General features: G+C 45.5%; 1 protein-coding gene across 1 annotated transcript in view; it reads left to right on the top strand.

The window, feature by feature from the left end:
- LOC138303598 (uncharacterized) overlaps positions 1 to 15,246 on the top strand; it is a 173,513-nt gene that overhangs the window by 142,706 nt on the left and 15,561 nt on the right. Inside the window, exon 6 of the mRNA XM_069242884.1 lies at positions 3,077 to 3,180. Within this exon, the coding sequence (XP_069098985.1) occupies positions 3,077 to 3,180 (104 nt within the window). The remainder of the gene's footprint in view (positions 1 to 3,076; positions 3,181 to 15,246) is intronic.

The raw sequence follows: 15,246 nt of genomic DNA, 5'->3' as shown, positions 1-15,246 counted from the left end.
TCTGTGGTGCTGGGAGAGTGAACAGGACTCGAAGACCTGCCACGCCATGCATCCAAAGGCTCTGAGGGAGCATTCTGTAAAGCTCCTCGCACGACCAACGTCAGATGACCCCACAATGTTGAAGAACCCAAGTCACGTGGAAGGGCCCGGGACTGCTTGCGGAGCAGCACCCTGCGGTTGTCATCTGATTCGAAATCATCAGGTAAGTCCCACCGCAAGAAGTTGCAGAGATCTTTGACTTCACTGTGTTCGTGTCAATCTTTGGACAAACAGGGGAGCGTCAGTACTCTGGGCCTGCACTTTGGCAGAGCCAGAGACAGGGCTCACTCCACGCTTCCCTGACTTTCCTTGAGCTGGAGTGACCCCCACCTAACTGAAAGAATGTTATGAGGCCATGCACCTCATATTTGTGCAGCCTGGCCCCACAAGTTTGGGAGGGGCCCCCACTGGATCCCTGTCAGCAGGTGTGCCATCAGCACCACTTTGGCCCCTGGGTCCAGTGCTGGATCTAGAGCGGTGCTGCCTGCGTGACTGAGACCTTCCTGCTCCAGTGCCAACCCTCCCAGCACTGCCAACACCCCATGGCGGCGTCATCCCTATCGTCATTCCTGACTACTATACGGAGCCAGTCGGGCGTCCTCCGATGACGGTGCCAACCGGGACCATGCATTCCGGGTTGGAGCCAGTGCCTTTTACATTTGACAGGCCTGGACAAGAATATAAATGGGAGGGGTCTGAGGACCCTTATGGATACTGGCATCACTGACACAATACTGAGGACGACTGGTATGAGAAACTGGCAGATGCCAGTGGGTTAAGACAACTCACCAGACACCAGCTCGGTCTCTCCCCCTACCATGGCCAGGAAGAAAAATGTTAACAACACAAAAGGATGATGGACGGAGTGCTGACAATGCAAACACTCACCCCCAGTCACAGATCTGGGTTTAATCCATCGTTCTTTTGTTCACCATGCCACCCCAGTTTGGACCCAGCCATATGCAAATCAGTCTTGACCCTGTCCCTCATGGGAACAGTCCAGCCCGAACTGCCAGGCCAGGTCCTCCCTGGACCGGAAACAAGCATCCCGAAACCGGTCCCAGGATGCTTGTTTCCAGTCCAGGGAAGACCTGGCCTAGCAGTTCGGGCTGGACTGTTCCCATGGGGAACAGGGTCAAGACTGATTTGCATATGGCTGGGTCCAAACTGGAATGGCATGGGCAGCAAAAAAACGATGGATTAAACCCAGATCTGTGACTGGGGGTGAATGTTTGACAATGTTCAGCATTCCGTCCATCACTTGTTGTTTTTGCAGGAAGAAAGATGTCTCATTCACTATGGTGGTGCATAGGGTGGCTGAGGTCTTGGACCTTCAGTTATCCTCAGTAGCAGTGAAGATGAATGTCTTGAAATAGGTGCTTCAGCTGGGAGTTGCCCCATCTGAACCCTTACTCCCCTTTAATGAAGCCCTTATCAGCACCAGATTCATGCCCAATAGTGGTTCCTGTGCACAGGACAACTGCCCACCACCATCACCCCACTCCTGGGGACCCCAGTTTCCTTACCCAGCACCCCATACCGGAGAGCTTGGTTGTCTAAGCCTCCACCATTAGGATGAATCCTGCCCATTCCCTACCACTCCACAAATAGGCAAACCAAGAGGCTTGGATACCTTTGGAAAGAGGACGTTCTCTTCTGCCAGCCTAGCACTGTGGTCGGCTGGATTGATGCTTCTTGGGCCGATATGCCCATATGATCTGGGATTTGGTTGCACAAGTGCTGCCTATGGTCTCGGAGGTGGCTGAACAATACTCACCCAAGCTGTTGCTGACAAGAGAGAGACAGCAAAGCTCACCATAGGATAGGCACTGGACATGACAGACAGCAATTTCATGGTCTGTGGCCCTTAGGTGGCACACCTGCTGAGAACACTGGCTTTTCAGCCAAGCCTTGATCATGGACATGTCCTTTGATGACTCTTCTCGTTTTGGTGAGAAGGTGGACCCTGCCCTTGAGCGCTTTAAGGATAGCAGCGCCACAGCCAGGTCCTTAGGCCTCTCCATGGCCCTTCACCAACTCCAGTCCGCCTTCTGCCACTTTTGTGGCCATGTAAGGGGTTGCTAACCACATTTCGTACCCACCCAAACACCATGCCAACGGGCTTCCCAGCCGTTTTGTGGCTAGGGATGGGGTTTCCACAGACCAAATGGAACAAGTAGCCAGAGGTCAGGCCAGTCTACCACCCCAGCAGCCGCAGCTCCTGACTTCTCAGGTGCTCCATTTCATCGCAGCCATTCTGGACACATTCAGGTTATCATACTAATGTTTCAGTCTCTATCTAGGATTTTGGTGACACTTACCCTGAGGCTTTTGGGCCTTATGGCCTCCTACATCCTGCTTGTAACACATGCCCATACACTTGGTTCTTTTGGTTCCAGCAGGCGGTCATACATGCAGGAGAGGGTAGGCAGTCAAAGCGCAGACATTACACACCTAGTATGTGCTTCAAAAAAAAAATCTGGCCCTGGGGAATATGTAGTGAAATGGAGAGCTTATGAAAACCCTCTGGATATTCCAGATTGCCTAAGTAACTGGAGTTGTGTAAGGGGGTGTAAAAACTGCAAATAGCTCAAACCAAGCCTTTTAAATGAATATGCGTGCTTTTTGTGTCTTTCAGTAGAACACTTCTAAGTTATAAAAAAGTAGTGTCTTCGTTCAGCAGAGAGACAGTGTTTTGCTTTCACTGTAGTACCACCCGCTAGACACCTTATTTCACATAAGATTGCTGTGAATATTAGTTGATTTGGTTATGGAAAACTTGTGTATGTGTGAATTCTTTTTTATAGAAGTTTGTTTTTTCTAAAGTGTTTGTTTAACCATCAGGTACTGAAGTAAGCATAGTTTGATAATCAGTTATGCATCAAGTTATCTGTATGGCGCGCTAGATCCCTCATTATGTTGTGTATTTAGCAAGCACCTTCCAGTTGAACTATGTTCCTGCACAACTGATGTCTTTTTGCTGAGTGCTCGATACAACCTGTACTTTTATGATAGTCTAACCTTTCCCCAATTTTAGGACATGGTTAAAACTCTGGCAGGTCCAAGAAGATACTGGATTGGACTGCATTTTAGGGGAGAAAGATGGAAGTGGGTGGACGGCAAGGATGGAAATTCAGTGTTGTAAGTAGTACACTCTTTTCAGCCACTTCAATCGAACTTTGCATATCTCCTTCCATTTGCAGTAATGTGTATCTGTGCCTATTTGCATGTGGGTTGGATGCTTAAAAAGAGTTGTTTCCTGCAACCAGTGTAATGTTTCCTTGAGATTTTTCACCGGTGCATGTTTAGGAATGAATAGTTCACACTGGTTAAAACAGAAAAGTTAAGTCCATAGGGAGGGATGTCCCAAGTTTGTGAGCCCCTCTGTTATGTTAAATTAGTGGAACTCTGTTATGTTAAATTAGTGGATCATACTCTGTTCCATCGGATGTACAAAGGTTTATAGGCCGCAAGGGTGGAGGAGTTGGTTTTTGATTGAGCCAAAAAAAAACTGGTCTGGTACACGAAGAATAATGTGCTTTTGAAACAAACAAAAGGCAGAACAAAACCTGAGGAGACTGGCTCATGTAATAGACTCAAAGAAGAAGTTTGCACTTCTCTTCAGGGATACCGTGCATTTAGCAGTTGTTAGACTGTATGAACTTTGGCATTAGGTATGTTGGATTGATACATTTGTTTTACAATAAGCATGTATCTAAAGTAATACTAAAAACAATGGTTTTGACAAAATGTAAGTAGGAGTCTTAGTCTCTGTAAGTGGGGAGGATGTTGAAGCCCTGGCCACCTTAACTCCAAGAATGTTGAAGTGCAGCTGATGTCAAATGATCAACAGGACCAAGGTTGGGTTTTTGAGGGATACAGCAGCCAGCATGACCATAGTGGTACCAGCTGGTGCCCCCAGAGTAGATCCTCTCATATGCTGTCTATAGGAAAGTCAATGCTAACACTGAGAATCCATCCCATAGCAATGGTCACCTCTTTGAGGACTACAGAAGCCAGCATGACCATAGTGGTGGACCAGCTGGTGCCCCTGGAGTAGATCATCCGGCATGCTCTCCATAGAAATGCTAATCGTGATGTGAGAATCCATCCCATGGCAATGTTCACTTTGTAGTAGAGAGGGGTTACTGGCTGTAGGAAGGTAGCTGTGAGTACTGCCATACCAGTGGAGTGACTGGGAAACTGGGAGTGACGGGGAAACGACCTAGAAGCTATAGCTTGGGCAGAGGGGGAAAGGAAGACCCATGCTGAAATCCTGCATCAGCCTAAGTTGGTGTGCTTGGCCACAAGGACCCAAGCAGCCTATCAGGTAAGTCAAGTGATCCTGGAGCCTGAAACAGTAGCCCTTGTCAGTGGCCACAGTGAAGTGGAAGGGCATGGGAATCCTGCCTCAAACCCTCCACAGCCCAGAAGAAGTCTTTACTGTGAGAAGAACAGGTCCCTTTTTGGTAGTGATAGGCCAGATCACTAAGTGCCCTGAAGCTATACCCATAGGATGGTTACTGCGTCTGTGGTGTCCATGACATTCATATCTTTACCAGTGCAGGGTTTCCCAAAGAGCTCATCTCAGATAGGGAGATAAAATCCATACCTGTGTATTTGAAGGTTATGTGGGATGAGTGTGGGATGAATTATAAATTCAATACCCCTTATCACCCCAAATCCAATGGGCTTGAGGAGAGATTGAACAAGATTCTAAATTGCGTGATTATGGGGTTTATCTGAGAAACAGAAGTGGAAAGTCATGTTACCATTCCTTTTCATTTACCTATGGCCTACAAGTATGGGCATCCTGTAAGAGATCCCTTAAGTGTTGTCCAATAAGGGTGGGAGAAATCTCTCAAGGAACGCAAGCTGGGAACCCAAGCAGAACATAATGAACTATGTGCTTGGCCTGGGCTCCCACATTGCTGAGTACATGATGAGGGGCAGCCTGGAGCTGATCAAGCACTAGTATGACCAAAAGGCCACCCTAGTGCAATGCCAGCCCAGCAAAAAGGCATTGATTATGGAGCCTGAGGCTCCCAGGCCCCTCTGGGAAAAGTGGATTGGGCCCTATGCAGTACTGGAGAAGATGAATGACTTGAAGCACCTTGGTACCTACACACACACCACCAGGGGTGATCCATGTTACCGCCTGAAGCCCCACTTTGACCCAGCGTACATGACAATAGTGATGGTCAATGATGCAAGGAAGGAGGAGGAAAGTGAACCTATCTCAGATTTCCTATCCCGCGATACAGAGGATGGTTCAGTGATGGGAGAAATGCTTTCCTCTTCACTGACAGATAGCAACTGAGAGAATGTTATCAATTAAGGGGCCAGTTTTCTGGACTGTTCTACCTTTCACCTGCACCTACCTTGTGCAAGGATCACTACTCTGACATGGTGCAATTTACCTGTCAAAAATCAAATCTACAGGTTGTATATTAAAGGTAAAGGCCAGGTGTAAATGGCCATGATGGGATTGCTGAAGTTGATTGAACCTTCCAGTAATTCTTTGTGCAGCCCAGTGGTACTGGCACATATGGAACGCCCCCATAGGGGGACCCAAGAAGTACTGTTCTGTATGGACTACACAAGCCTCAGTGCCTTCTCCAAGACTGACGTATACCCCCATTCCCGAGCTGATGAGCTAATTTATTGATTAGGGGATGTTAGATATTTCAGTAGCTTTAACTTAATCTCAGGGTGCTGGCAGATTGACCTAACTGAAGGAAGCAAGAAAAGATCAGGATTTGCAATTCCTCAGGTCCGCTTCCAATTCCATGTAATGCCTTTTGAATTGAAGAATTCCCCTGCCTCCTTTCAGAAACTGGTCAAAAAGGAATTATCTGGGCTCTACACCATCAAGGAATTATCTGGGCGCTAGACCAATGGCATATCTGGATGACATTATTGTCTTTAGCCCCACCTGGCAGGTGTACCTGACCCACCTCAGGGAAGTGCATTAGGACCTACACCAGGTGGGGCTGCCTATCAAAGCCAGCAAGTGCCAGATAGGGCAGGGACTTGTAATATATATGAACCACCTAGTTGGCAGGAGCCATGTGCAGTCTCTCCGGCCCAAGATATAGATAATCATGACTAGGAAGCCTCCCAAAACCTAGTCGCAGGTCAGAGCTATCCTAGGTCAAATGGTAATACAGCAGGTTTGTCAAGGGACATGGCCCAATTGTGGCCTCCTTGACAGAGCTTACTTCTAAGAAACAGCTCAAGAAAGGCACCAGGACTTAGGTGTGTCAGAAAGCCTTTGACCCCCTGTAGGGGGCGTTGTGCACTGCATTAGGCACGCCCTAAAGACACCTGATTATGAAAGTTTGTGGGCCACACAGATGCGTCAGAACATGGTATTAGGTCAGTATTATCAAAGCTGAATGATGAGGGTCAGGATGACCCTAACCCCTTTATCAGCAGGTGACTTAGAGAGAGGCCTTTGGTGTAGTTGGTCACAAAAGAAAGTAAGTCCCTACCTGTTTGGGACTCACTTCTGAGTTTAAACATACCATAGACCTCTCTGATGGCACATACAGATGAAAGAATTTTACCTAAAGCTTTTGAGCTTGTCCATTTCCCGCCAGGGCATGATAACAGTGGAGCAGAAACCTGGAACTGGCCAGGCTAATGCAGATGGCCGTTCCAGGTTCATCCACTTAGAATATAACTGCCAAGGGAATGGCTCAGTTGCTCCTCACCTATAGTTCAGAGTCAGGTGACCTGTGAGAAATTGCCTCTTTTTGCAAGGTCAATTTGTCGGCCTGATGTTGCTGGATTTTTGTGACTGTGTCCCGGGACCCTGCTAACCAGGATCCAGTGAATGTTCTTTGACCATCTAAAAAGTGTGGAAATTGACAAACTCCTAATTGGCAAATATATATTTTGTCAATTATTTTATTAGTATTTGTGGTACAGTTACTCCACTGTCGTGGGACTATGATCACATTGAATCATGTTGGCTCTTACACAGTATCTGCTCTTCAATTCCGAATATAGTAGATGCACAAAACAAAACTAAAAACGAGATCCCTGAATGGTACATACATTTAGTTTTCTTGGAAATCCCACCTGTGAAGGACCAGTGGATCCTGAGTTCAATCCCTTCGCCTCAGTCTAAACCCCGGCAGAACCCCATACCTGCTCCCACATGCCTAGGAATATGATAATCTTTTGGCCTTGACCCTTCAGTCTCTCATCGTTTTTGGTCCCATCCTGCACTCACTACGGCCTCTCTCAATTTTTAGTCTCCAGAGCCTGTGGTGCCGTTCAACGCCTCTCTGGTCTCCAAATTCACCTCCATCACCTAATTGGCATATTTATTTATTTTTATCTTTATTTATGCATTTTTAGACAGCAACACAACAAGTGTGTGGAGAAGGTGTCAATATCATACAGCATATGATTTTGGATGCAATCTTTGATTAACCAGATATCTGTAAGTGGTACAGATGCTGACAATAGATGAATGTTATGAGTCTCCTCCCCAACCCAAGGAGATTAACACCGGAGCATGATCAGACATATATCTACCCAAGTGTTCTGCCTCCCGTAATGTCCTGAGGTCGAGGCCTATGATAAGGATCCTATCAAGACGGCTGTATGTAGAGTGGGTCAATGAATGACATGTATCTTCACATGTTTGAGGATGTAACATTCGCCAGCTATCAAGCATCTCCAGGTTCTGCATTACTTGAACCAATGAGTTGGTCATTTGAGGTTTAGTGACTTGTTTCGTGGGTGCTAGTCCTAGTTACTGTCTAAGATTCAGTTGAAGTCACTGGGTCATATGGCATATTCCTGCAGTTCCGCCCGCCTCCTAGTTTAATGCATGTGGTATAGAGAAAGTTAATAAGATCCCAATTCATTTTTGGTACTGCATCATCCTTTCGGTGAGTCTCTCCACTCCACTCGCATCTTGGTCATCTTGGCTCATGGTGGTATGAGCCGGTGAATGTGACGGAGTCTGTGCCGGTGATGTATGAGTTATTTGTGGTGGAGAGGGTGGTGGAGTTACCTTCTTTACCACTTTTGCTTGTGGTGTCTTTTCATGAGTTTGGAAATCAAGTTTCCTTTTTCTCCTGATTGGGGGAAGAGTGCTGATCTTCCCTGTACCACTTTGTATGAAGATCCGTTTTTGGGTATGGTCTACATCTGTGGTTTGTAACTCTTCTTCAAACCTATGTTTGCGCATTTGGGAGGACAGTGATTGTTCCTCTGAGTACGAACTGGCTGTTGGTTCGGTTGCTGGGCGTTTTGGCACCGAAACTGTCTCTTTGGTTGTTTTCGGCTCCGAGGAGAATTTTCTCTTTTTCGGTGTCGAACTTTCTCGGCGTCGAACTTTCTCAGCGTCGACCATCCTCGGTGCTGCTGTCTCTGGGCCGAGCAGCCTGGGTTTCGCTGTCTCGGTGCCGACTTTTTTCAGCAGCACTTTCTCGGTCCCGAGAGTGCTGCTTGCTTGTGTCTCAACCCGAGTCGGACAACCTCGGCACCAGTTCGGCCTTTTTCGGTGCCGATGGACGGTCACCTACTTTATGGGTTGTGCCATGGCCTGCCGGCAGTGGCGTCCCCTGGCCCTTGTTTTTCCGTGTGGTGCTTGCTTCGACGTTTTACTCACGGTTTCCTCGACGTCGAATTCTTCAGAGTCCGATTCATGGATGGAGAAGGCTTCTTCTTCTTCTCCCTGTTCCTCGAACCCTCGTCGTTCTGTCGGCGCGGACGCCATCTGCAATCTTCTGGCTCTTCGGTCACGGAGCGTTTTCCTCGACCGAAACGCTCGACAGGCCTCACACGTGTCTTCCTTGTGCTCGGGCGACAGGCACAAGTTACAGACCAAATGTTGGTCTGTATATGGATATCTATTGTGGCATTTAGGACAGAATCGGAAAGGGGTCCGTTCCATCAGCCTCGATGTTACACGCGGTCGGGCCGACCAGGCCCCGACGGGGGATCGAAATTACCCCGAAGGGCTTCCGGAGCTCTTCACGATTCGGTGTCGATTCTATCTAACCCGATACCGAGCGAAACAATACCGACGTAGTTTTCCGAAGTTCTGACTATTTTTTCCGTCCCGAAACACGGAGCGAAAAGGAACACGTCCGAACCCGATGGCGGAAAAAAAACAATCGAAGATGGAGTCGACGCCCATGCGCAATGGAAACAAAGAGGAGGAGTCCCTCGGTCTCGTGACTCGAAAAGACTTCTTCGAAGAAAAACAACTTGTAACACTCCGACCCAACACCAGACGGCGGACTATGCACAGCATGTGTATCTGCAGCTACACATGCCACCGAACATATAGATCGCTGAAGTCACTGAAGAGTGCTGTAAAAAAGCTAAACCCCATGAAAGAAAGGAAGGAAAGAAAGAGCAGGGAGAAATAGATAGAAAGCAAGGATTGAATGGAGAAAGAGGAAGGTGGAATGGAAGGTCAGGAGGGAAGAAGGAAGGAGGGGTTTCGCGAATGGAGGACATGAAGATACAAGGAGGGGATATAGGAAGGCAGGAAGTGAGAAACAGAAAGAAAGAAAGAAAGAAAGAAAGAAAGAAAGAAAGAAAGAAGTGAAAGAAAGAAAGAAAGAAAGAAAGAAGTGAAAGAAGTGAAAGAAGTGAAAGAAGAAGAAAGAAGTGAAAGAAGAAGAAAGAAATTTAGAGAAACGGACTAGCAAAGAGAAAGTGGGAAACATGAAAGGGAGGAAAAAGTCAGAATAAAGGTAGGAAATACAATATGAGAAAGAATAAAGAAACAGAAAAGAAGAAAGATGAAAATTAAATGGAAAAATAAGGAATGGTGGTGAGAGAAAGAAATAAAATGAGATAAAGAAAGAGAATGGAGATGAGACAAAGGTTGTGAAAAGAAATAGAAGTGAAAGAGAAAGAAATAGAAATAGAAAAAAACTGAAAAAACTGAAACCTTGAAGGAAGGAAGTAAATGGAGATAAGGCTAAAAAGGAGGAAGAAAGAGAGAATGAAAGGAAACAGAAAGCATGCATTAAAGAGAAAGAAGACTAAAACGACAAATTTAATCATAGTGGAACTGCCATAACAAACTGTGAAGTCAAAAAAATCATAAAATAGCTATTTTTTCATGGTGATCGTTTTCAAGCAGGTCCTCAAAGCCAATGCATTTTTAAGGCTTCTTAATAACATAACATTTTCGACAATAGTGTGCTGCCTGCTGCTCCTGCACTGTGAGATTCCTGGCCTCGAAGATCCGGGTACACACTGTATTGCAGTGCAGCAGTGCTTAATTTGTAAATAAAAACGTGCCGGTGCCCAAAGGTCTCCTTTGAAACACGCAGCTGCTGCATTTAAATGTGTGAGCACTGAATGCTGAAGCAGCATAATCCTAAAGACATCTCGGTCCTCTTTAATCCATTTGCAGCCACTCCATGCCCTTCAACTCACTCTTGCAGCTTTCTGCTTTCTCAGTTTGTGTCGCTTTTTCGTTTTTCTCTTCCTCTGCCTTCCCCGTATGTGTCTTTTGCAGGCAGCAAATGCCTGATGCAGAAAACTAAGTACCAGCCCTCAAAAATAGGTGCAGGTGCCCCGCACTGGAAACCACCGGCTCAAATTCAGCACTGCAGTGCAGGTCTGGAAGACAGGGAATCTGCAAAGCCACAAATCCAACTGACAGGCTGCAGGCTACTCAGAGTGCCTGCAAGCTACTGGCAGTTTGCGATTGAGCTGCTGGAGAAACCTGCACTCCAATATGGTAACCAAACTATTCGGAGCACAACAATTGACAGATAAAACAGTGAACTGCTAAAAATCCTCTACAAGGCAATACCATGACGCCCAGGCATCGGTAGTGAGGAGAGTGATCTCATGTGCTACAATGACCTCTTTGATCGATTCTTCTGCCAAGATACTGGGGAAACTCTTACTGGACCAGCTTGAGCACTCAGTAAATGAAAACAATATGATTGTGTACTTATGGGCAGAAGGGGTCTGGGGCTCCAAAAACCCCTAGACGCATTTGTTAGTTTTATGTCCGATCTGGGACTTACTACAAATAAAACCAAAACATATGCTATGGTTTGTGGGTGCCCCAAAAGCAGACTAACTTGCTTTCACATGAATGGAACACTCCTAAATGTGTGACCACCTTCTCATATTTGGGGATCCTGTTTGACAATAAGATTACTTGGAGGCACTTGAAGAATGTGTGAGCAAATCAGCATGAGCAAGCGACAGCCACTGTTTTCAAGTTTGCATCAAAACTAGGATCTATACCCCCGCCAGCTACCACCACAATATATAAATCCAGACCTGTACTAATTTGTTACCTATAGAACAAGGGTGTGTGTGGGGTTATGGCAACATCCTACAACTGCAACCTTGCAAAGACAAATGTATTTGCAAGGTATTGACCTGCAGTATTTGTGAGATAAACGGAGGTTGGCACCTGTTCTGTTATGGCTGTCTATATGATGTAGCATGGAAGTGGCCCTAACACATCCTGTAATCACAGATTGTCTTAAACTTGAAAGTCTCCAAAATGGTATGGGTATCTTACATAAGAGAAAATTGATACTTGATTGAAAGAAGAAATCTGTATCGCCAACCATCAGTGATTCCCGAGTCCGACAAAATTAAGGTGAAAAGTGAACTAGAAAAGGTGCTAATTGAAAAGAGATGGGAGGTTGAAATCAAGAAGTCTGTAGAATTCTATCTTCCATTAAGTACTACCGCAGCTATTGAAAGCTATTTACTTAACACATCATGTAACCAAAGATTCTATCCCATCTTTTAGTATCTTACCCCTCTAGAGTATACAAAAGCAAGGACTTGTCCCCGTGTCCTTGTGACTCCTTGTCACAGTAGTCACAACTCCACTTGTTTTTCTTTTGTGAACTATAAAGGGACCAATGTAGCGGTATTTTGAGACCTTTATTGCGCAGCTTAAACATACAAAGCTATAAAAAAGCACTAGAGTATCTACAGCTATGCCAAACCAATCTTGTGTGCCACACCGTGCATAGCTTTCTCGCTTCTGTAGTCAGAAGCAGGAGAATTATTGGTAAGTGAAGGTATAGCAGTGCACGAATATCATGAGAATTAACGTAAGTGTATTTCATGTTACCTTGCTTTTATTGCACATGTGCATACTTAGCATGGCTGTGGGTTTGAGATAGGCAGTCAAACTGTGCAGAGCACAACTTGGATAGAATACAGATTATACTGTAATTTTTATGTAGTAAGTGATTTTATGCACTGTTTTTTAATGATTATCTGATACGTTTTATGAACTGTTTAAGCTATGTTTTATGTTTTGAGTATGAATCTATATGCGTGCTTATATGGATTTTGCACTGAGACGAATAAAGCGTTCTCTGATCAGAGCACCGAAGAGAAATATCAGAGATGCCGCTACCTGCTTGATCACAACTATTGAAAGGTATGAAAGAATTAAAAACACACCTTTGTTTACAATACATGGCAAAAGAAAAAAACTACCTTGCTAAATGATTCCTTTTTCATTTAAAATTCAACTGGTACTACTACCAATAAGGGAAAACCAAACGTTTTTCCTTCAACGTATAGAAAAAATACAGGAACATTTCCAAAAAATACATTGAAAATAACTTAGTAGTACATTTTTCAGAAAATATAATTTTTTTGGCAAGAAACCAAATTACATTTCTTCAACACCTCACAGTCCTACTTACTATTTTGCAGAGGGAGAAAAAAAAACAGGAATACCTTTAAAAAAAGAAGAATATCAACAATCTCTGCATTGAAAAAGCACAGTGAATTACCAAGTAAGGAAAATGAAAGAAGAAAAAGTGACTTAACACCGGTGCCGGTACCTATCTATCAACCTGCTGATTCCTGACCTGTATCACAGATTCCTCACCTGTAGAACAATCCCAGTGTCAGACTGGATCCGGAAGCGTCAAATCTCTAATGTCGTAGGTAGGGGGTTCTCGCTTTGGCTGATGCCAGAAGTGATGTCTGATAATGACTCCAAAGCCATATAGCACCCACCCTGGCGAAACAAAATCAGTTTCCACTCGTGGGATCTCTATGACGCCCCAGTATCAGACAATAGCCCTGAGGCGTACCCTACCAAGCCCTCACCACCTGAGGACAGTACAGCGTATGCACAGGTGATAGCTAGGGCAGCAGAGTTCCATAACGTGTTGTTACACTCAGAGCCTGTCGAGGATGACTTCCTTTTCAACACCCTCTCCTCCACCCATAGCAATTACCAAAGCCTTCCTATGCTCCCAGGAATGCTAAGGCACGCAAAACAGATCTTTAAAGAACCTGTCAAAAGCAGAGCGATAACTCCAAGGGTGGAGAAGAACTATAAAGCACCACCCACGGACCCTGCTTTTATCACATCACAACTGCCACCAGATTCAGTTGTAGTAGGAGCAGCTCGTAAAAGGGCCAACTCGCACACATCAGGCGACGCACCACCACCGGACAAAGAGAGCCGCAAGTTCGACGCAGCTGGCAAAAGGGTTGCAGTACAAGCTGCAAACCAGTGGCGCATCGCTAACTCGCAGGCGCTCCTAGCGCGTTATGACAGAGCCCATTGGGACGAGATGCAGCATCTCATCGAGCATCTACCCAAAGAACTCCAGAAACGGGCAAAACAAGTGGTTGAGGAGGGACAAAATATCTCCAACAACCAAATACGTTCCTCTATGGATGCAGCGGATACAGCTGCAAGAACAATCAATACCGCGGTAACCATAAGGAGGCATGCATGGTTGCGCACATCCGGCTTCAAGCCTGAGATACAACAGGCAGTGCTCAATATGCCGTTCAATGAACAACAATTGTTTGGACCCGAAGTTGACACGGCAATTGAGAAATTAAAAAAAAAGACACGGACACAGCCAAGGCCATGGGCGCACTCTATTCCCCGCAGGGCAGAGGCACTTTCGGGAACTTTCGTAAAACAACCTTCAGAGGGGGGTTTCGAGGTCAAGCCACACAAGCCAGTACCTCACAAACAACACCGTCTACCTATCAGGGACAGTACCAAAGGGGAGGCTTTCGGGGCCAATACAGAGGGGGACAATTCCCTAGAAACCGGGCAAAATTTCAAAGTTCAAAGACCCCTCAGACAAAACAGTGACTTACAAGTCACTCAACCCCTTCACACAACACCAGTGGGGGGAAGACTAAGCCAGTTCTACAAATCTTGGGAGGAGATAACAACAGACACTTGGGTCTTAGCAATTATCCGACATGGTTATTGCATAGAATTTCTCCAACTCCCTCCAAATGTCCCACCAAAAACACAGAATATGTCAAAACAGCATTTAGACCTTCTAGAACTGGAAGTTCAAGCATTACTGCAAAAGGACGCAATAGAATTCGTACCAGCTACACAAATGAACACAGGAGTTTACTCACTGTACTTTCTAATACCAAAAAAAGACAAAACACTGAGACCAATCTTAGATCTCAGAACACTAAACACCTACATCAAATCGGAACACTTTCACATGGTCACGCTACAAGACGTATTACCACTGATGAAACAACAAGACTACATGACAACCTTAGATCTAAAAGACGCGTATTTCCACATACCGGTACATCCCTCACACAGGAAATACCTAAGGTTCGTATTCAAGGGAATACATTACCAATTCAAAGTGTTGCCGTTCGGTATAACAACCGCACCAAGAGTCTTTACAAACTGCCTAGCAGTAGTAGCTGCACATATCAGAAGACAGCAAATACACGTGTTCCCCTACTTAGACGATTGGCTAATCAAGACCACCTCCCTAACAAGGTGTTCTCAACACACAGATTATGTCATACAAACCCTCTACAAACTGTGTTTCTCCATCAACTATACAAAATCACACATTCTGCCGTGCCAAACACAGCAATACTTAGGAGCGACAATCAACACAACAAAAGGGATAGCCACTCCAAGTCCACAAAGGGTTCAACATTTTTACAAAGTTTTACAGGCCATGTATCCGACACAAAAGATACATGCAAAGATGGTGTTAAAACTCCTAGGCATGATGTCCTCATGCATAGCCATTGTCCCAAACGCAAGACTGCACATGAGGCCCTTACAACAGTGCCTAGCATCACAGTGGTCACATGCACAGGGTCACCTTCTAGATCTGGTGTTGATAGACCGCCAAACATACATCTCGCTTCTATGGTGGAACAGTATAAATTTAAACAAAGGGCGGCCTTTCCAAGACC

The sequence above is a fragment of the Pleurodeles waltl genome, chromosome 7 (genome assembly GCF_031143425.1).
Source record: "Pleurodeles waltl isolate 20211129_DDA chromosome 7, aPleWal1.hap1.20221129, whole genome shotgun sequence".
NCBI lineage: Eukaryota > Metazoa > Chordata > Amphibia > Caudata > Salamandridae > Pleurodeles > Pleurodeles waltl.
The sequence above is the reverse complement of the archived record's forward strand: the minus strand, read 5'-3'. Positions and strand labels throughout refer to the sequence as shown.